The sequence below is a fragment of the Rhinolophus sinicus genome, chromosome 17, assembly GCF_057876585.1.
Source record: "Rhinolophus sinicus isolate RSI-liver-muscle chromosome 17, RSI-T2T, whole genome shotgun sequence".
Lineage (NCBI taxonomy): Eukaryota > Metazoa > Chordata > Mammalia > Chiroptera > Rhinolophidae > Rhinolophus > Rhinolophus sinicus.
This window is the reverse complement of record NC_142517.1, coordinates 188,286,513-188,309,514: the sequence shown is the minus strand read 5'-3', so window position 1 is coordinate 188,309,514 and position 23,002 is coordinate 188,286,513. Positions and strand designations below refer to the sequence as shown.

General features: G+C 42.7%; 1 protein-coding gene across 4 annotated transcripts in view; it reads left to right on the top strand.

Moving 5' to 3' along the window:
- The window catches only part of KLF7 (KLF transcription factor 7), an 84,898-nt gene that overhangs the window by 21,815 nt on the left and 40,081 nt on the right, over positions 1-23,002 (top strand). For 2 of the 4 annotated variants that reach the window (XM_019726909.3, XM_074341034.2), the window contains one exon: positions 17,397-18,030. In XM_019726909.3, coding sequence (XP_019582468.1) covers positions 17,397-18,030 — 634 coding nt within the window. The remainder of the gene's footprint in view (positions 1-17,396; positions 18,031-23,002) is intronic. The other 2 variants (XM_074341045.2, XM_019726912.3) reach the window with 2 other exon arrangements.

Sequence of the window (23,002 nt, the reverse complement as noted above, 5' to 3'; positions counted from 1 at the left end):
CAACAACACATTTGATGGTTTTTATGAGGGAATTTCACCTTTTTTTTTTTTTTAAAGGGAGATACATTTTTTTCAATCACCTCCTTTCCTTTTGTTCTTCTCTTTCATATTTTCTTGTCCTCCTCTCCTTTTATTTGAAACCAGAGAAACTGACCTCTGAGGAACTAATGTTTCTTTTATTTGATGATGAGACTTTCTTAACTCGTGGTTGATCTTTTCACTGTGGCTACCAGGAAACTCAGAACTGAGTTTAATTCTGTGCTTTACTCAGTAGCACTTTTTTAGCTAACTTTTTTTTGTAATATTTATCTCCATGTTCTCATTTTAAGGTTTGTTATATGTGTGCATTAAAGTAGCGCGGATGTAAAAAGGAAAATGCCTCATGATTTTTAAAAAATATTTAGGTTCAGTAATATTACTTGGCAACATTAATATGACCATGGGAGCTCACTAGTATCTTTTCAGCTCTTAATCTTTCCCTGAATTATGATTTAGGATCTAGAAAAACAGAGATTGCCACTTAGTAAGTATACTTATAAAGCTGAGTCCAGAGCAAATCAGCAACATTATTGTCAGCCAGAAACACTGGGCATTTTCTAGGCCCTAGGGGTGCGTTTCTTGCGTACCCTATGCATCAGAACCCGTAGACTTCTTATCCATTTCCAAATACATAGCAGAGACTTTCATGTGTATATGCCATTGCACATGTTGTAGGATCTTTCTAGAATGTCATTGCTCCCTTTCTCCACTTGACTAAAGCTCAGTCATTTTTCAAGATCTAGCTGAAATATAACGTCTTCACATGGCCTTCTCTGGTTTCTCCAGGAGAGTAAATTGGTTCCTTTTTTATGTTGCTACAACAAACACTTTACTCATCCTAGGTATTAGTCATACAAAGACCGTTATTTTTACTTGGATGTATTTCTATCCCCTTGTCCCTACTATACCAGGCTCACCTTGTAGGCAGATATTGACTCCCTGACATCTCTAGCAAAGTGTCTGGTATAAAGAAGCAGCTCAGTAAATAACTGCTACATTAATATAAAGGAAGTACAAGGTATATTAATAGTACCTGCCCCTGAAAGGCCAACAGAATTCACATGGGTGTAACCTGTTTACCTAGCGGAGTTCCGATCTGATCCAGTCACCCCAGAGAAGAGCATGTAATGAGAGGTAATAGGGGCTTCTAATCGAGATTTTTAAAACATTCGTATAGGAGATATTGATTGAGAAATTACAGGTTATGACAAGCACTGTGCTTAGCCCAGGGGAAGTTTAAAATTTGGTCCCGACCTCCTCCAGGCTCTCGTAGATCTGACAGCTTTTACTTCCTCCTGCTTGACATTTCCTGGTGCCATGTCAGCAGAGTCCCCATTCTTGTTTGAGATGCTTCTTCAGGGCACGGATTCAAGCCGAATGGCCCTGGGCCGGAGTAGCTGAACAGAAGACTAATGCAAGAGCTGCTCAGTCATAATTTCCTTCCGCTGGGTTGCTCCTCAGATAAGGGGTTTCCTAGGAATACTCTGTAGGATGTGTTACCACAGTCCCCACCAGCCCTACTGTCCCTTCTTGTCTGTTTCACTAATGGAGCTTATCCTGCTGGTCCCTGTAGGAATTTGAGTTTGCAAATCCTAACTTGCTTGTATCAGGAAGGGCAGTGTTAACTTCTAGAGGAAAGCATCCTCGGAAACAACACCTGTGTAGCACAGCATCCCAAGGACAACCGTGTGGCCTTGTATCATGGGACGTCATCTAGGAGACGAGGCAGAGCTGCAGTCCAGAGTCTGAGACTGAGATACTGGAGGCATGGGGCTTCCAGCAGGAGAGGGGTCGGAGGAGTAAATTCCGTCTTCTTCGTGTGTTGCGTCCCTTCGACAAGCAAGAGTTGGTCATGAGAAACCACGGGCCAAAGGGGACATGCCTTAGGAAGGCCACAAAGCTAATTACAGAGGAGGAGCTGGTAAAAATCCCGCTGACGTTGGTCTGTGGGGTCTCCATGACACGCATTGCCTTTGATTTTACATACCTGTAAAAAGTCCCAAAGGTGAAGGATTTTGATATCCAAGATTGATTAGACACCCCATCTCAACAAGATGCTTAATTCCCTGATTTTTAATGAAGATGGTCTTCCTCTACCACAGATTTCTGAATCACAGTAACCTTTATCCACCGGCCATTGTTCTCTTCAGGTTGTTACTACTAGATGATTATAGACAACACCACTTCAAAACTCATGCTTAGGTTCCATGTAGAGAACAGGGCCAAGTGTCAGTTTTGCCCTTGCGCTGATTGATCTACTGCCCAACGTTTGATGGCTCCCCTTGGTTGGAGGTGTGTGACTTGAGGAAAGCCAGCTATTGACATCCAGGGTTTTACACAGGAATGGGATGCTTCAATTCACCTGTTTTCCATTGCTGCTTTCCCCTCCTTTTCTTCTTGCTGCTTCCATTCCTTTCCTAGCTGCATTTTCTATTTTAATCTTGAACAAAAGGGATGAGTGATTGATAGTACTGGTATTGAAAATGAGCCAAGAACCACTATTCTGAAGGGTATTGAGGGTGGGAGAATACTGAATGTGGTTTAATCAAATTTATATTTTTATGTTTATTAAAGTTAGGAAATGTTTTTAAAATGTTGGATACGGATTCAATTCCCACTTAAAAAGTATATCACTTCTAGTTTTCATGTATTTGGCATTAATCCAATAAACAAAATTAAATCCTCAGGGTAAACTGTATTTATAAATTTTCTCAGTCCCTGTCTTAAAAAATGGTACTAGTTACATTTCTTCCTATCTTAGTGATTGCACTTGATGTTGACGGGTTGGAATGATTGAAATCCTATTTACTTAAAAAAAAAAAAAAAAATCCAACAAGATACGGCATAGCTTGGGCAAATCTCAGATATCTCCTAATAAAGGGTGTTATCAAAATGAAGATCGCTTGTCCCAGTGTCCCTAGGAGAAATTACATAGAGATATGTAGTCGAAAGGCTTGTGAAATGAAGTTTGGGATTGGTTATTGTGTTCCCAATTTGGGAAGATCAGGAATCCTATTCCTTCAAGGTTACTGAGGTTATGACAGTTTGTTGAACTTTCAGAATGTTTTGAGGTACTGGTGGAAGGTTCAGAGTTGGACCAGAAAAAGCTTAATTATTAGTAGCCAAGAAACTTTTGGTTCTGTTTCTGGTGTTATTGACCGTATGACTACAGAACTCTGGAAAACCCAGTTTTCTTCACTAGGGTGGATTCCCCACAAATGGGATGGGGATTTTAATCCTTGCTGCCTACATAGTCTCACAGGGGGACTCTGAGGTTCCATGATAAATACTGATGAGCATTTTCAGAAGCTTTTCACAGTAAAACTCTCTGTAAAAAAGTATATGTCATTTCATATAGATTGGATTAGAAAAGTAGCAGTTTCACCTGACTGCTATAGTTATGGCTTTGTTCCTGATTCTGTCACCCTGTTTTGTAGAGAAAATGGAAGGTTTCTATAGATCTCTGATTCACTGGCTGTGGGGTGAGAGCTCAGTGTGCTTTTAAGAATAGTCCAGATAGCGCATCCCCTACTTTAGCAAAACGGATCCTTTCGTTCACATAGTTGCTTGTACATGCTGGTAGTGTAGATGTCATTTCCATTTTCTTTCCTCAAAAAGCACCTGCAAGGACTCAAGTTATTGAAGATCAAGCCAAAAATGGCCAAATGTCATGGCAATCGCAGATCTAAGACACATCAAAATCTCTCTTTAATTAAGGCAGTGGTTTGCTGGGGCCCACATTCCAGGATTCTCAGTAGAGAAAACATGTTTTCTTTATAGGGGAGTTTTATTAGCAGCAATGTTCTGGTATGTGGTTCAGGTTAATTAATGATGTAGTCAAACGAGTGTCTTGCCATGAGTTTTATTCCAGTAAGTAGGGCATATCCTATCATGCCAAAAAAAGAACCCTTAATTTGGACCATTAAGACCCATCTGTCACCAAGGTAGCTTCAAAATTCTTAATGTGGATACTGCCTTAGAATTATTTCACCATAAACTATTAAGTAGCCTGTGCATTGGTTTCAATGGCTATGTGCTGTTCGAAAATATTGTGTTGGCTGAGATGATTGAGACCTCAAAGACTCAGCCCACCCACAAGCTCTGGTGGAGTTGACCTTCATTGTGTAAGGAGATTTGTACCAAGAACCACCTTTCTCCCATGAGTGTTTTTATTAATTTTAAATCAAGGTGGTGTTTTAAAACTTAATTTATGTTGTGCATATGTAGCAAGCTTCCTTGGAGGTTGAAACAACAAAGCAACCGGATTGGAAATTAGATTTTTCCCCTTATGCTGCTAATGTAGTTCTTGTTCCACTGGGATTTTCCCTTTGCAGGGGCTGATGATTTCTTTGAAACTATATGGAAATTGGTTCAGACAGGAACAAAGGGGAAAGGGGACAGCAGTAATGATTTAAATTGTCTCTTCTTTAGTGAACGCCTGGTGCGCCTGGAAATGCGTGTCGTCCGGTATCAGCCAAGCTACCTAAGGTGAAGTAGCCAGAGCTACTGGAATGCAAACTTGATTGTCAAGTTGGGCCAAATTGTTAATTTGAAATCTGCTACATTGTAATGTGGTTCCGAAACGGGCCAAACACACAATTTTAGTTTTCTTTACATGATGGAAAAAGCTTCCCTTTCTCCCTCATCTCTTCCAGCCAGCACGTGAAAGATTCCTGTTGCCTAACGTAATGAGAAAGAGAGGGGCATGGCTTTGTGACTGTGGGAACAATGGCAGGTTTAGAAAAAGGCATCCAAAATACATTAAAAAGAATCTACGTTTCATTGTCAGAGGCACGTGTACACACACATACACACACACACACAAACACACACGACCCTGTAAAGCTTATATTGAAGATTTTTCACCCTTAGCTCTTGCCTGGTTCAAACACCATACACTCTTAATTGGATTCTGGCTCACTTCCAGGTGCAGTGTTTGAGGATTCCTTATCTGTGAAATAATGGTCCTGAAATAAAGGGCACCTCTCAGTAGAGATATCTTTTTATGTAAAATTCTTAAAGGGAATTGAAAGGAATGAAATGCTTCTGCGCTTAGGAATTTATGGGAAAGTCACCAAAATGGGCCAAAACAGGAATTTCCAAGGACCTCACCTGTGTAAGAGCAGTGTGCAGCTGCTTAGGATGACAGAAAGCACAAGCTGTATTTGAGTGGGCTTTGCATGGAAGGACTTTCATTTAAGTACTGATGAATGTGGGGATGCCAATATTGGGGACCAAATTGATGTGACCCTCAAATATTTTGGAGTCCAGTGGCCAGAGTTGCCTTTATTTAGGTGACGGAAAAGGCACTAAATGATACGAAGTAGGTTGAGCCTCTCTCTTGAATCTATTCTCTTAGGACAGCAGTTAAGCATCTGGTGCGTTGGCCAGGAGAGGGGTGAGTTCTGTTCATCAGAGTGACACTCAGGGGTGTGATGCAATATGCACTGCTGAGAAGAAATGCCCTCTTTGCATCTGTCTGAAAGGGGCAGACGTGAGGACCAAGACTGATTTCTTTGTCTTGAGAAGAGGCTCTGTTTTACTCCTGCGTGATGAGTATGAATCAGCAAGGGCCTTCTGAGTTCTACTTGAGCCCTTTGACCTAATGAGGTGGGCATTTTAGGATACATTTCCTGGTGGAGCGACCAGGTCACATCTTCCCTGGAATTCCAGGATGGATTAATCAACTGATTAATCAGTTGATTCATTTATTCAGTCAACTAGTATGTTTTGGAGGCCTTTTCCAGGCATCGTGCTGAGTGCTGCGGATTCATTGGTGTAGAAGATTAAGTCTCTCCTCTCCCGGAACTTCCGTTTTACTAGGGAAAGAGAGATCATGTAGATCTGTCCAGGGCTTGGGAAGTACTCAGAAGCAAGTAATACAATAGTATGATGGAGAATGAATAGGGTGTTTGGGCTACTTTATGTAGACAGATCAAAGAAGGACTTCCTGAACTGGTGACAATGAAGCCAGCACAGAGTAGATGAACAGGATGGAGTGCAGTGACCTGGGAAGTCTGCTTTCTGGGTGCAAGAACAGCGGGCACTGTGGCTCTGAGGGAGGCCCGAGCGTGGAGTGTTGGTATGAATGGGAGAGGGTAAGCGTTGAGGAAAGCACAACCGGATCCTGGAGCGTCCGATGTGCCACGGCAAGGACGTCAGAGTGATGGCAAGTCGTTTAAGGACCACCAGCAAGAAGTTTGAGCTGGAAGGGCCTTTGGGAGTGTGGTTCACTCATTTTGCAGAGAAAGAAGTAAACTCCCTGCTCAGGTTCAGTAGTTTGGTGGGGAAGGCAGAGGTGGTGTGGGAAGGGTGCATTGCACCTGATTCCCAGGCCAGGTCTTTTCATCAGTAAAAAATGGGAGATGAAAATAGAAACTTTTCCACTTGTCTTTATTGCTTCTCTTCCTCATGGTTTCTGGAAGCCAGGAGAAAAGAGGAAGTGGCAGAAGAGGGAGGGCGTCACTCTCTGGCGTGAGGAAATGGCTTTTACTTCCTGCACAGGTACATACGCTTAGGGCTGCCCTGTGGCCTTTTAGGAACCTAATGTGCCTCTCAGTTGGGAAAACTGTCCCACACTGCAAGCTTTACAAAAATGTTTTTCAAATGAAAACCATTGAAGAGATAATAGGTAAATATGATCTATAGTTAAATCTTAAGATACTGATGTATCTCTTACAAGAAATGTTGGTAATAAATACATATACATTGTTTCTGCTGCTCTTTTCGTGAAGAAGGAAGACTTTGGCTTTTGTCTTGGACCCCTGGCTGACCAGGATTGTGGTTACTGTTGCTTTTCAATTGGATTGTTTGCTTGGGAATTGCTCCATCCATCCATCCATCCATGCATCCATCATCCATCCATCCATCCATCCATCCATCCATCCATCCATCCATCATCCATCCATCCTCCATTTGACAAATGCTTGAAGCAGACCATGAGTCAGGGACAGGTCTAGGTGCCCTTGAAGAACCCACATTCTAGTGAAGTTCACGTTTAGGTGCTGATGTCCGTGGTGAACTAGGGAATCAGTTTCCTAGCATCTTGTTAACCTGGATTAGTGAGTGTCCTAGGCTTTATAATCGAGGCTGTGAGCCCCTGTGAAGAGGAGGGTCCACGGACCACCTTTACCCAGGTTTTCCAGCCTCCTTTCTGTACCACCCACTCGGGCAGCAGAGCCATTGTCGGTTCCTTTGCACCTGTTGTGAATGAGCCCATCTCACTTTTCAGCCTTTACCCATGCTGCTGCTATTTCACAGCAGCACAGAACTCACACTAGTAGGTTCGTTAGAAATCTCTTCACCTGGTAGATGAGGAAACTGAGCCCAGTGAGGGGTGTCACCCAGCCGGAGTTCCCTGCTTACTTAACCTTTTGTACTCAACGGCTGTGCTTTACTTTGATAATAATTTGGGATTTCTGATTTTCCCTTTCTATGCCCTTGATATATTTAGTGTCCTCTTAGAAGTGCAATGAAAAGAACAGTAGTTATGTAATAGCTACAACATACATAGTGTGTGTTGCAAGCCCAGTTCTAAGCACTTGACATGTATCAAGTGATTGAACTCTCACACCTTCTTGCGTGGTAGGTTGTACTATTACCTCATTTTACAGATGAAGAAACTGAGGCACAGAGGGGTTAAGTTATTTGCCAACAGCAATGCAAGCTAGTAGGTAGTATAACCTGAATTTAGACCCAGGCGGTCTGGCTCCAGGGCCAGTACTCGTCTGCCTCTCGGTGTACAGGGGGCCAGTCTGTTTCCTTAGCTGGGGAGAGCGGCACACTGGCACACCCAGGCAGCCACTTTAATTACTTTGGGAAATTCCAAGTGCCTCAAATTAAGTAAAGGGACAATCCTCCATGTCAGGAAAAGCAGCTTAGGGCTTGGTTTCATTCATTTTTGGCTGCCATCTTCTGCAGTCTGAGGAGTAGGACAGACATTCCTCTTAGCATCTCCACATTGTCTTCTACATCCCACACCAGAGTCGGAAACTCGCTCAGTTTTGAAAATATCCTCTGTGATCACCAGCCACTAAATTGCATCTGCCGCTGAGGGCCCCAGTGGGGTTTGAACCTGTTCTTGGGAAATTCAAACTTTATGTGTGTGTGTGTGTGTGTGTGTGTGTGTACATTGTACACTGTGCTTTGGGTCAAAGAAACAATTGCATGTGTATATATATATTTTTATAGGGCATAGGGGAAAGGTATATTAACCAAACTAAGAAGGATATAACATTGTTCCAGAAGAGTCAGTGAAATGAATTTGCTTTAAAAAAAAAACAAAAACAAACCCCAGTAGCCTGAGTCAGCCTGTGCAAGTGATTTAGGAGAGGAAGGGGAGGTGATGTCATGGGTTCGGCATGTTCCCATGTGGCCACTCTGTGCAAAGGGGCCCGAGGAGGTTGGGCTGGGCGCGTACAAAGTTAACCGGAGTGGCTGGGGGTGAGTAAGAGCAGGTTTTCAGACACCACGATAGTTCCCTGTTGCTGTTTTTCAGTCATTTGGCCTTGAGTGAAGAAGGCACTCTAGCCAATTAATGTTTATTTGTTTCCTTTGGCGAGACCTGTTGGGGGAAGGGATGAGATGGGTGAGTTTAAAATTGCTGTTTTGTTTTTGCATTTTGGAAGAAGAGGCAAGTAATGTGAGTTTGGGTTTCCAATGAAGGCTCCCCTGCCCCACACCCCCACCCCCTTAAGAGGCTTAGGAAGCAGGACATGGCCAGCTGGTGCCTTGAACTGACACAGGTGCAGAGGCTGTGGGGGGCAGGGAGCCAAGAATAATTACAGGTTTCTGAAGCATCAGCCCTGCCTGACACAAGCGCTCATCGTGCAAACTGCTCTTTATGGAAAATTAATGGTGAAGCTGAAAAACTGTCAGGCCATGTTGTTCTTGGGAAGCCATCACTCCTCGGAGGGAAGGCCTTCTCCTAGGCCCCTGGGCGCTCAGGAGGTGCTGGGACAGGGTGCCATCTGTCCTGTCCAAGCAAGGACTGCTTGGCACTCATGCACAGGGATGGCTTTTTTCTTTAGGGGGTGTCTCTTCTACATTTTTTTTTCTATGTTAAACCTCACTTTCAGCCCAGATGTAGGTCTTCACTCTAGTGGAGGAGGATGTTTTATTGACTCTCAAGGCATGAGTTTCATTTTGTCTGTGAAAGTGTAATGACCGAAGCAGGGACATCTAATGAAACTTGTTTTCAAACTGTAAGGTAACAAATGGGATTTCTTCCAGTGCGTGTTGAACTAAATAGTGGCTTAGTTGCGAGATAAGATGATAGCAGATCCAAGCTTCTGATGGGATCCAGCTGTGCGTGAGCAGTGGTCTCTCTTGACCACTCAGAAGATTGAATTTAGTTACAGTCCAGTGGCCAAGTAATAGCAAGTGCCTCTTCTTAAGGGCTGATGGAGGGTAGGTGCTGCAACTGTGGGTAGAGGCCAGAGTCACAGACTTTAGATTGGTATGTTCTGCAAAGGAACATCTGAAAGAACGACCCTGGGTCCAGATGCAAAGGCCTCTGTGCACAGGCCATCTTGTCCCTCGTGGGGATCGTTTGTCTTGAGGATCCCCGACACTTGGAAGGAGCACAGTCCTGTTCCAAGTGGTTGGAGGTGTGCAGGAGGGCAGTGCCATCCTTCAAGGAACGTAAGACCTGGGCCCCATCTCTGCCCAGGTTATGTGACTTTAAAATTCACATTAACATTTAGTTCATATTTGAGGTGTTTGGGGATTTCTTTTATGTGCTGCAACTAAGGAATCCTTAGAAGATGAGAGGGGTGGTTAGGCCATTTCTTTCCAAGATACCACCTTCTTCCCATGCCTCTCATCTAGTTTCCTTCCTTTCCTACCTCCCCAAGGAAAAATATACAAACAGATTTTTTCTTTGTATGTTGAGAATAGTTTGGAGAGGAGAAACGCTGAGGGGGTTTCCGTAGCAGTTTTCTAAACTTCCGTGTTTGTTTAGCATTCAATTAATTTTCGCAGCATTGTCTCTCAGAATTTACAAATTACTAGAAGGAACTATTGCATTTGGTTTCAGCTCCAGCAACCAGTTGATGTAAGGAACAGTGGCAAGGAATGCAGTCTTCCACGGTCACAGGACGGGGGTTAATTTGTGGCGGTCAGCAGTTCCGACAGTGTTGTGTAATGCTCTTCTACCTCGGGCGTGCTGCTGCTGGTGCTCTTTTTACCTAATAGCTGAAAAATGCAGGAAGAGGTTCTCCCTTCTCCTGCATACTTGCTTACCCACACTTTCTAATCTAAATTCATCCTCTCCTAACCTTTCACCCTAATATTTTCTGGCAATGAAAGTCAAGAAGAAGTAAATATTTACTTAAAACTTTCATATTTATCACTTTCTAGATCTCACAGGGTTGATTCTTCTCACTGGTTCATACGTCCCCTCAGCCATGAGTTAGGTTCAGTTAGAGTCTCCTCCTCAAACCCGCTTTGCACCCAGAAAGATGGTCAACAAAGTTCAAATGCTTGGTGTGTGAGGGGCTCCCATGGGCTTATTCAACTTATTAACAATGGTGCTTCTTTCCCTCTCCTCCAACCCTGAGAAAAATGGTTCCAGAACTCTCTGGCCGCGCTCTCCACTTCCTTTCCCATCCTTCAACTCAGACCTAATTTTAAAAGACTAGAAATGTGTCAGAACCATTACATCATATCATCCTTTGGAAAAAAAAAAAATCATACAGTTCTCATAAATACCAACTTTTGCAGTCCAGTAGAGGTTTTCAAGCTGGTGTCAGGAGTCAGAGGAATACAGATTGTGCTAAAAAGCGTGAAGTGAAAGCATACCTATAAGTTGGAAAAGAATGAGTATTTTAAAAGATCACTTTTTTTTTATTAGTTTCAGGTGTATGACACTATGTACTAGGTAGACATTCACACCCCTCACAAAGTGATAGTGCCCCCTCCCCCCGAGCCTCCCACCCCTCTAGCAACAGAAGCTCAGGTTACTCCACTACCCGTAGCTTGATTTGTGTCGCTTTGAATTTCCATTCTGGGATGTTTGTGAAGATGTCAAAGGACAGAACATATTAAGCTTTGGGACACTCCCAAAAGACAGGTGAGGGATTGGGCTCCGTGTTTCTGTACTTCGGACTCTGGGGACTGTGACACCATGGTTAATAGCACGTGACAAAACCACACACAATAAATGTCGGAAAGGGGTTCCCATGGGCAGCCAAGTGCAGTTCATCTGTGTAAGTACCTGGGGGAGCATTCTTTCTGGGAACCCAAGTCCCCCCCGTCCTCACTGGCAGCACCATCGTCATCGTCACCACCACCAGGATCAAAGTCTGATCGCAGAAGAAGCACGACTGCAAGTTTCCATGACGTGGGAAGCTGTATCTCTCCATATTTTGGCATCGATCTTCTTTACCCAAATTGTTTTCTCTCTTTGTACTTTTAACTCTCGGACCTTTTAGGTGAATGAAATAGGTATAATACTTGGGATTAATGTCACTAGCTAAAGGATACACAAGTGACTAATAACTGATTACAAACATAGGTGGCATTTTATTTCAATGATTATATTATTACGTAAACAAATCATTAATAAAATGTAGTTTCTTTTATTTATTTATTGACTCACAACTGAAGTACATGTGGATCCAAAGACTCCAAATAATTACTCATAATGACACAGTTATCAAGTGGCCGCAAAAATACTGGACCAATGACTTTGTCTTATGTTCATATTAAAAGACACAGAAATAAAGACTAGAACGTTTTATGTTCCAAACACTTGGTTTCAAAGGGATGGCATTGAGGAACCTGGACTAGAGCCTGCCATGTATCTAGTTACAGTGCTGGTGGTGGATGGGAATTGTGACATGATTCTACTGTGTTTCCCCGAAAATAAGACCTAACTGGACCATCAGCTCTAATGCCTCTTTTGGAGCAAAATTTATATAAGACTCGGTCTTATTTTACTATAATGTAAGACCAGGTCTTATATCAATTTTTGTTTTCGGGAAAACAGCGTAGCTCATTTTTTCAGGAAGTTCTAACTATAACTTTACACTGTTTCACACACTTAGACATCTCTGCCATCTGAGATAACAGAGGTTGAAAGTAAAGAGAGGAAAAATAGGTGAAGGATACCCTTTAGGGGAGGGTTGTAGAGGAAATGGCAAAAGTGCCTGGAGAGATTTGCAATCCTGACAGGCAAGTTTCATGTACTTTAGGAGGAGACAGGACAGGTTGAGCAGGTTATCTGGCAGCCTTGGCTGCATCACGCCCATATATGACCAAATTTCTTACATATTTCTTGATCCCATGAAAGTAACTATGTCTTGCCAACAGCAGGGAGATTTTGGTGAATTGAATTTGTGCTGTAAGATCTGAGATATCCTGTTCTCTGTCAACTTCTGCCTTTGAAACGTATCAGAGAAGTAGCAGACATGGCAGTAATAGGTCTGAATTTTTTTTCCTTTTTAAACTAGGTTTTGGATGATCACTTTTAATAAGCATGTTTCAACAAGTAATAAACCTATGAACAGAATGGAGAAAGTATTAAAAAAAGAATTCAGGGGGATCATTTCAAAACTAATTTCATCTGATGTTTGTTAGGAAACTAGGAGAAGAAGAAACCATGCATTTCAGAGTGGAGATATCAGAGAGCCTTCACAAAGCTCATCTGTGACTCGTAAATAATAAGACAGTCACTTTGTACGTGGGCACATCGCCTTCCCATTGCTGGCTCTAATGGATTTTTGAGGGGGTGGAGGTTTATCCAGTCGCGCAAGCCTTCAGTTGTAATGTTGGGTCAGGGTGAGGGAAGCCTCATTTCTCCAAGGTAAGGTACCAGACAGACATAATTTATGTCATTAAATTGAGATCTGCCAACTCCAATTTGGAGTTTGCAGTCTAGAGTTTCATTGGGACAAAGTAAATCTTTGGTTCTGGTGGACAAACAAACATCTGAACTCCATGACCAAATTTGCAATTGGGAGACACTCTGGTTTGCTGTAGGGTCTTTTCTTTTTTCTTTTCTCGTGTTCTCTCCTCCTCCTCTCTTTTCTTCTCTTTTCTCTTCTCTTCTCTCTTCTCCTCTCCTCTCCTCTCCTCTCCTCTCCTCTCCTCTCCTCTCCTCTCCTCTCCTCTCCTCTCCTCTCCTCTCCTCTTCTTTTCCCCTTCTCCTTCCCCTTCCTTTTCCTTTTCCTTTCCCTCCCTTCCCCTTCCCTTTCTCTCTCTGAAATTATTTAGAATTACAGAAAAGTTGTAAAAATCATATACCGAGTTCCCACGTACACTTTGCTCAACTTCCCCTAATGTTATGTAACCATAGTACAATGACCAGAACCAGTAAATTATCGTTGATGCAATACCATTAACTGACTAATCCATACCCTATATTTGAAATACATGTTTTCCCCACTGATGTCCTTTTTAAAATCCAGGATCCAGGCCAGGATGCATTGCATTTAGTTGTCATATCTGCTTAGTCTCCTCCAATCTGTGACAGCTTCTCAATCTTCCTTTGTTCTTCATGACCTTGATACTTTTAAAGAATATTGACCAGTTATTTTGTAAAATGCCCCTCAATTTGGATTGGTCTGATGGTTTTCTCATGGTTAGATTGAGGTTATGTATTTTGGGCAGGAATGACACAGAAAATTATGCCCTTGTCAGCCTATCGTATCAGGGGTACGTGATATCAATATGTTTTATTACTAGTGCTGCTAACTTTGATCATATGGTTAAGATGGTAAATGCCAGGTTTCTTACTGTAAAATTATTATTTTCGTTTTTGTAATTGATATCTTGGGGGGGGGGACACTTTGAGACTAGGCGTGTATCATGTTTTTTCTCATACTCATCTACTAATTTTGACATCCATTGGTGATTCTTGCCTATAGTCATTTTTACTTTGTTTGCCTAATGGAGATTTTCTGTTTCCATCATTCCTTCTATGATTATTAATTGTAATTTTACTGTAAGGAGGAGCTGACCCTTCTCCGCCATTTGTTTATTCAACCATTTATTTATATCACTATGGATTCATAGATATTAATTTTATTCCATGGGTTAGAACCCATTATTATAATTATTCATTTTTGTTGTTCAAATTGTCCAGATTTGGCCATTGAGAACTCCTTCTTGACAGACCTCCATCACTTTATGACCACTTTCTTACCTTCTGGTTCTACAAGATATTCTAGGCTCATCTTTTCTTTCCTTTGACCCGGCCTTTGAATCAACTATTTCTTCAAGGTGCCCTGGTTCCTTTGTTGGACAATGATACTTAGAAATCAAGATCTCTGTGCCAGGTATGCTCACTGCTACTGGGGTGTCTTTGCTTGTAGATTCTTCCCATAGACAGAGCTAGGCAATGTATGTATATAGCCTCATACATGCATATACACGTTTATTTCTCTATATACCTCTGTGTCGATGTTTGTATTGAAATCTATGAGTAAATAGTGATACCTCAAATTCCAATTAAACATCATAGGCATTTCTTAAGGAAGTTCTTCTAATCATTTTTTTTTTTTAAAAAAACATTGAGACATACTTTCTTTTTGGCTTGGGAATAATGTAACAGTAAAATCCTCCTTATCCTTAGCATTTTAATCTCCACACTCCTGATGAGTTTCTGATTGACAAAACCTTCTCTATCTAAGCTTTATCTCTAGCCAATATTATAAGAACTGAATTTCTCAAGACAAAAATTATTCCATAATGATTTTACAGGGCTACCCAGCACATCCTAATGGGTACTCCTGCCCAATTTTCAGATATATGTGGTAGCCTGTCTTAAGTGGTCCACATTTTCCCAGATTTTAGTAACGGGAGGCATCTTCATCATCCTTGGATCGATCATTAGTGTTACTCATGTGCACCTGGGACTCAAACTAGGGCATACTGGATAGGTTCTTTTTTAATCCTCCCAGAAGAGTGTGTAAATGTGTTTAGAATATCTCGGTTCCCCAGAACTCCGAGTATGAAGAGATAGGAGCTTCCTAACAATCACGGCATTTTTTTTTCTTTTTAGTGATTTTAAAATCTTGAGCTAGAAAGTATGTAAGAGGATATGGCATACAAACACTCTATCTATAGACAGTGGTGACTAGGAGTGTGAAATAGTCCTTGCATATGAGGCAGAGGTCCTCAAGGACCTCTTATAACCCATGATTCAGCTGATTTTTATCTGGAACATATCCGTGTCTCAAAGGTCTGGTTCTGCTCTTTGGCCAAAGCTAAAGAAGCATTAACTACAATTGTGTTCCAGAAGACGTGTATTCGTAGTCATTTCTAGAATTGCTGGCCTCAGCATAATCCACAATGCGTTGTCAGTAGATGGCTTTTGTAGAGTAGAGGAGAATGATCCAAGTAACAGTATAAAGTTGACTTTATTTTCGTTTGGTAGACATTATGTGCCTGTTGGGAACCAGACACTGTGCTTGGTAGGTGAAGGTTTTAAAAGAGAAAAAGAGGTTTAAGGGAAGTTTCAGGAGTAAAATCTTTTAATTCAGAAGGGAACTGACTGGAGCTAAGGCTGAGCATTTTCATGTTGGAGAGAAGAAAACGATAACTTCTAGCCATGAGATGGAAGAAGGAATGGGAAGTTTTGGAGACATGGAATTCAGAGGAGGGACAAGTGAGGATGATGTAAATTTCTAGACCTGAGAAGTACTGGTTTTGAATATAAAGTGGTGGGAAGCTTGTCAGCAGAACTACTATTTAATTAGTAAGTAAAATAGAATCAAGGTACTTTTCTGATGAGCTTGCCTTGATTAATACCTCCCTATTACAGAGTGTAGAAGTCAGTGTCCACTCCTCCCCAAAGAACTAATCAGCACTTTATTGCTGTTTGCTATCACCTTGCTTGTGAATTCATCTCATTTTTAGCTTGTAATTGTTTCTTCTGTACCTGCATCACTGGGTCTATTACTCTGTTTTCTCCTAAAACACAGAAAGCCTTGCACCTTGCTGTGAACACAGTAGTTGAATGAACACTTATGACGTGAGTGTTGAATGAAGATTAGAACCAATCATTAGTTTATACTGTTAAAAATCAACAGTGAGACCCAAAGGTGATTCATAGCTAAACACCTGTTTCTCTTACTCAGTAATGCAGAGTTTTACCAGAAGGCAGATTAAAACCAATCTTTTGAAATGTCACCACAATAAAATCCTTGACAGGTACAATACAACTAGGTATATCATTAAAATACATTCTTAACAGAATAAAAGCCTAGAAGACTTTGTGACAGAATAAAAGTTGAAGACAGAGAAGCTCTACGGAGACAGTAAATTAGGAGCAAGTCACATTTTAAATTTGTCAGTGTTTCTTTGTTGAAGCCCAGAAGTTAGAACAAACAGAGCTGCTGGTGTAAAATAGCACCATGGTTTATTCAAGATTCTGGAAGAGTGGGATTTTTAATGAGGAGAGCTTTTAGACCACAAATTTAAATGTCCACTTTTTCCACAAAAGTGATTCCACCATGTTACAAACACTTATGAGCACCAAGGATAAAGATTTCTTGAAACTCTGAACTTTTGGGTGTTTTTTTTTCCCCTCTATATCTTTACCAGGTGAAAATTTTATGTTGAAATAGATTGGTTCCTGTCTTCAACAAGTCAGATAGCTGTGTTTGAACTTATTTTTATCACACAGGCAGAGATGTTCAATCATTGTAATGGACTCATGCCCCTTGCTATAAGATGTGTAGCAGTTGTGTTTTGAATAACTTGCTCTGAACAATAGGGGTTTTGTCCGGTGCATCAGAGATTTTACAGCAGCATTCTTTTGAACAATATTCATTCTTGAAGGTTAGGGAATCCATGCTCAGGGCAGTGCTTGCTGTTGGCTGATTGTGCCTGAGGCCACCGTGTAGTTTGGGTGGCCCTGGTTTGTTCTTCAGAACAAGTTGGAAAATGGACTTTAGTTTTGTCATTTGCTCAAGTCTATATGAAAAATGACGTTGGACTATGGGGAGTCTTGTATGAAAAAACCTTGGCTGATTCTGTCTGCTCTGTGGTTACATGGGAACTCCTAGAGATGCCGGAGCGTCTCACCCGCTGAACTGGATTGTGGGGCAGGAGATCATTTTAACAGTGAACGTTCGCTGGGGTCTTGATGGTGTGAGGTCACCCGTTTGGGCCTCCAGTTCCCTGTCCATTACAGTAGTCGCATGCATATGGTGTATCCTCATGAGCCCTTCAGGAGTATTCAGGGAGTAAATCACAAGGGCAGACCTGTCAACAGGAGAATTTCAGACATGAGCCATGAAACCATTCTCAGTAGCTTTCTGACTCTTCCTCCACTGCCTGTCAACATGTGGCCTGATGGTGTTCTCTGCCTCTGATGGCTGTTTCTCTCCCTCCCTCCTTCCCCTCTGCAGACATGCCTTGAGTTGGAACGCTACCTACAGACAGAGCCCAGGAGGATCTCCGAGACCTTCGGTGAGGACCTGGACTGTTTCCTCCATGCTTCCCCTCCCCCGTGCATTGAGGAGAGCTTCCGGCGCCTGGACCCCCTGCTGCTCCCTGTGGAAGCCGCCATCTGCGAGAAGAGCTCGGCAGTGGACATTTTGCTCTCTCGGGACAAGTTGCTCTCTGAGACCTGCCTCAGCCTCCAGCCAACCAGCTCTTCTCTAGACAGCTACACAGCCGTCAACCAGGCCCAGCTCAACGCAGTGACCTCATTAACACCCCCCTCGTCCCCGGAGCTCAGCCGCCATCTGGTCAAAACCTCACAGACTCTTTCAGCCGTGGATGGCACGGTGACGTTGAAACTGGTGGCCAAGAAGGCTGCACTCAGCTCAGTGAAGGTGGGAGGGGTGGCAACAGCAGCGGCAGCCGTGGCAGCAGCTGGGACAGTTAAGAGTGGACAGAGCGACAGTGAACAAGGAGGGGTAGGGGCTGAGGCTTGCCCCGAAAACAAGAAGAGGGTTCACCGCTGTCAGTTTAACGGGTGCCGGAAAGTTTATACAAAAAGCTCCCACTTAAAGGCCCACCAGAGGACTCACACAGGTAGTGGTACAAGTTGGCCGCACGTGGTTTCTTCTTTCTCCTCTAACCTCCTAGGGGGAAGGGCTTTCCTTTGTTCCAGGAAGTGGCATCCATGCCGGTTAGTACGTGATAGAGAGGCAGGAGGGCCTGCGGGGAAGCGGAGAACTCACTCACGGGTTCCCTCAGGTCTCGAGAGGTCTCGAGTACAGGACACGGCTTGGTCGCTTGCTGGCAGCGATACTGTCTGAGGCGATGCTGACCACGGCTCTGAGGGTGCCCGGATGGGGCTCTGGCTGCGGGGCGCAGAGCCGTGCGTGATCCAGGCACTCGTCACTTGCCGGTTTTAGGAGTGTGGCTGTAGGAGTGTAGTCCTGCAGTTCTGACCAACACTGGCATGTGAGGTGATACATTGGAAAGATTTCGCAGTTAAACAAGGGAGCCGGGTGTCCCCATTCACTCTTTTTCCCAGCATCCCTGATTTTTCATCAAAGTCACTGACAGCAGGAGGGTTTCAGAGTTCATTAGATGTGATCATTCTATAATTAATTGGCATCTCCTCTTTTGCATTGTTCTCGGGCGCGTGCTTTATGGAGAGATGGCAGAATGGCTTTTTAATGAGCTTGTTACTGAGAAGTTGCTAAAGTGATTACACGCTATGTGTGTGGTAGGGGTGGGTGGGGACGGAGGGGTGCTGTGTATTTTACTCACAACTTCTGCAGGGACTCCCAGGAATTAGTGATCTTTGCAGCGATGGGAGAATTTGGAAGAGTGGCGTCTACAGAGACAAGGCTGAGACTGGCATTTTCCTTGAAGCTGGTATCTGTTCCCCGCTTTGAGGTAGAAGTTTAGGGCGAGCGTCTCTTCGTGCTGGTAGCATCCTAGGAGCAATTACTGTCATTGGGGGTTTTAAATGAGTCCCCGACAGTGTATTGCCTGTGCTATGACTTGCACAGTAGAAGCCAAATAAGGAAAACTCTGAAAGTACAAGCAACAGAGTAAGAGTATTGTCGGAGAGTGGTGACAAATCTCAGTTAGGAGGTGTCTGGTGCGAGTTTTTTTGCGGCTCACTGCTTGTCTTCCTGGTGCTCTGTGGTGGTCTGTGGACTGTGCCACAAGGAAATGTGCAGTCCAAAGTTCGTTGGCTGGAAAATCAGAAAGACCTGGGTTCTAGTTTTAACTCTGCCACTCCCTAGCACTGTGACCTAGAGCGTGTCACGCTTTACCTCACTGGGCCTCATTGCCCACCTCTGTCAGATGATCTGCCTCTCAAGGCCCTTTTGAGCTCTAATGTTCTGGCAGCCTGTGAAATGTCTTTGTTCGGTACAAAATACCCTGCCTGAAGTAGGGATGTCTCATATGTGACTAGAAGAAATCACCGTTTTGAACGCCAAGTTCTTCTCCCGGAAGGATGCAGACTGACATTGCTTCCTAGGCACAGGACGGAGGCACATACTCCTCTAATTTGGAACTTCATTTCCCTGGTGGCTTTTGCTGGTTCCCGAGAAGGTTTCCTAACATAACTTCTGAGCCCTGTGGCTCGGTTCCGAGTCCCACTCACGGTTTCCCATCAACGTTGGGTTCGAATTCTCCACTCCGCATGTATCACGGCTAATGCTTCCTGTGGTCAGCGTCGTTTCTCTGCCGTTGTTCTGAAAGGCGTTTCTTTCTCAAGTCAGTGAGTAAAGTATCGACAAGACTTTGCAGTGCTCCCAGGCTTCAGTCCTGACTCATCTCCTGCTCCCTACAGGAAACCAGAGAAAGCAGGAGGAGGGGAGAATGTCGAATTTTGTTCGGGGTGTGGAATTCACAATTACGGGCATGTTTCTGAATTACTGATACTAAGACAGGCTACGTCCTACCTAGTGTGAGGCATCAGAGGTTCTTGTTTTGGTGGGGGAAGTCCAGAGCATTTTCTTCTTTTTCTTATCCCCTCTTCCTAAAAGATGTGTCAGAAAGAGAACTCTTTGGAAGTGATGGATTATTTGGTGCTTTGTTTTTTGGGCATTATCTTCTCAGAGTGAGTATCAAGGTGGAGCTCATTATGCTCCCCAGTACCTATAACCACTTGCCTTTGGTGGACTGAAGTGGAAAGACTCCTCTGCCTAGGGGATTCACTCAGGGAGTCCCCATGCATTATGGGAAAGGCAGCATTGCAGAGTGGTTGAGGGCAGGGCTCTGTCATCAGGTGAACTTGGGTTTGAGTTCTGGTTCTACCACTTCCTAGATTTATGACCCGGATTAGTTATTTATCTTCACTCTCAGTTTTCTCATCTGTAAAATAGGGATAATTGTGTTTAGCTTCTAGATTGGAAGATTAAATGAGTAACTACATGTAAAATACTTGGCAGATTGTAAGAGCTCATTCAAGGCAGGAGTGGGCTTGCTTGTTGTTACTACTCTTGCTGTTGATATTAATGGGCAATGCTTTAAAAAAAAAGCTTTTTGTAAACTAGAAATAAGCCAGTTAGCCAAAGTTAAATACCAGCAAAAGGCAAGAAGCTTTTCTGTCCCATACTTTCAGTGTGGGGGTGGTGATGCTCAATGATGCCAGTTGTGGAGGGTGAAACTGGACGTGCAAACGTTGGCCCATTGAAGCTGATAGGGCTTTCCTAAGACAACACAGGAAGCAATCGCCTTGCATCCTCAGAGCAAGCATGGAGGGAAAAGTAGGTGCTACAAGAAAGAGAAAGGGGGGGGAGGTAGAAGTTGGGGGTGGAGGATGGGGCGAGAGAATATGAATTAATTTGGATTAAATGGATGGGAATCAGAAGTATTTATTTGGAATTGGTGTGAATGGGGCACTTGGGGAACTGAAAACAAAGGTGATAATTTATGTGGTGTGGATGAACTAAGAATAATGAAAAAAGCACGAAGGATGGAATCAAATGTTAAGTGCAAACATATCAAGGATAAATGGACTAGTAAAAGCTTGAGGGCAAAGGTGTATGGTGATGGGAATTCAGGTTAGAGAAGAGTCTGGTGCTGTAAGTGATTGGGAGAGCTGCTGACCAAATGTCGACATGAAGTTTAAAAAAAAATGGGCTAGGGTTGGATTCAGGCAAGCTCTTTTCACACAGGGCTCACTTTAACTTGGTGAAAAATTTTCCTTATCTTTCAGTTGGGGAAGTGTTTGGGGACAGGCTAAAAAAGAAAGATGAGAAAACATCCAGGAGAAAGAGGGAAATACTGGCATTTTGTTCTCTAGAATTATATATATGCTCTCTTTTATATGGTAATGTGTTGAAAAAGAGACACAGTTGGAAAAATGAAATAAAATGAAGTATATGGGTCCCTGTCTATGCATAAGAAAGACAGTACTTTGTTGGTGATGTGGGATTGCTTTCATTGAGGAATTTGTAAAGTGTTATTCACTTAATCTTTATAGAGATAGAATTTACTGTGCTGGAAAAGTATGTTCCCCCCACCCCCCATCCCAGAGCTGTTTTTTGAGGATTCTGAATCCTTTAAACTTTTTGCCCTGAAGGATGTTAGGCAATGAGGTGATTTTTTTCTTTTTCTTGTTTTTTTTTTTTGTTTTTTTGTTTTTTAGGTAGCAGATGTTCAAGTCGGTAGCTACAGCACAAATACTGGTTGCCCAAGTAGGTGAAGTTAGGGATGGGGGGTCCAGGAGGATGGGGTGGGGGTGATGGAAGAAGACGAGGCAGGGCCTGGGACAAAGAGATCCTGTGGAGTAGCAGAATCGCAGTGAGAGGAAGCATGTAAAAATGGACATATGGTTTATTCATTGGGAAGAGCACTTAGTGCTGGCATGAACATAAAGATGTCCTTGAGCAGCCAGGCCATTACAGACCTTTCTCTCCCACTGTTTTCTGGTCTTCGTATAATATATTTTTTTCTTTTTCAATAATTCCACCATTATGATCATAGTTTTATTCATCTTCTTGGAGTCTGCTAAATAATTCTTGTATTTTAATGCAGGGGGAACGTTCACTTTCAGTTTTTTTAAAAAAATCACTCTATTCTCATTTTCAGCAAAAATCAATTTGTTAAAATGTTAGTAGTTTCTATGCAAAAATACAAAAATTATTTTTCACATTTCTTCTTGATCACGTCTGAGATGAAAAGAAAAGCCTATGATTAAAGTGGTGCTTTGTGTTCAATGAGAAGACTTTTCTAATGTGGACATTCTCTAAGAGCATGTCCACATTTATACTAGTAGGAAAGTCAGGACAGAGGCCAGCAGTGCCATCTTTGGTGGTTGGCCACAGGGGAGGGAGAAAAGAGGCCGTGTTGTCACATGTGCTACGTGGAGGGCTCTCTCACGGACCCGGGTTGCGTTAGTCTAATCCATGGGTGGTGGTGAGGAGGACATTCTACATTTTGCACTGAAGCATGTGAAGGGGTGTTTCCAGGTGGAAAGGTCATACAAGTGTGCAATTTACTGAGCATTTTATGTCTGCTTGGGGGCAAGTCATAATGAATCAAGATGAGGCACAATCTCTACGTTTAATTAGGATTTAGGGAAATAGTTTGTTGTCACATAAAAGGAGGGCTAAAATATCATAAAAAGATGTGTTGTGTAAGTGCTTATTTTACACATGTAATGAAAGTTCTTTAAAGTTTGAAATTTAATAAGTTATTATTCATCAAATACTTACAAAGCACTTGCTATGCATTTTTCGGAGTCTTTTACAGATATTAGCCCTTTTAATCCTATATCAATGTAATGATATAGGTACTATTCTTATAGATGAGGGAAACGAGATCCGGAGAGGTCAACTAGCTTGTGCAACTGCACGCGGTTCCTAAGTAGCTGGGCCAGGATTTGAACAAAGCACTATTGCTCCTGTCCAAGCTTTTTTATGCTAACGAGGGAAAAAGAAGTCAAGTAGATATTTTTCTTAGTAACCCATTATTAACAGGAAATGAGAAACTTAGAGTTTAAATACAAATTGACAATGACAACTACTTTAAGTGTCTTCTAAATAGATAAAAGTTGGGAAGGTTTTTAAACATATTCCCTCATCAAGTGACT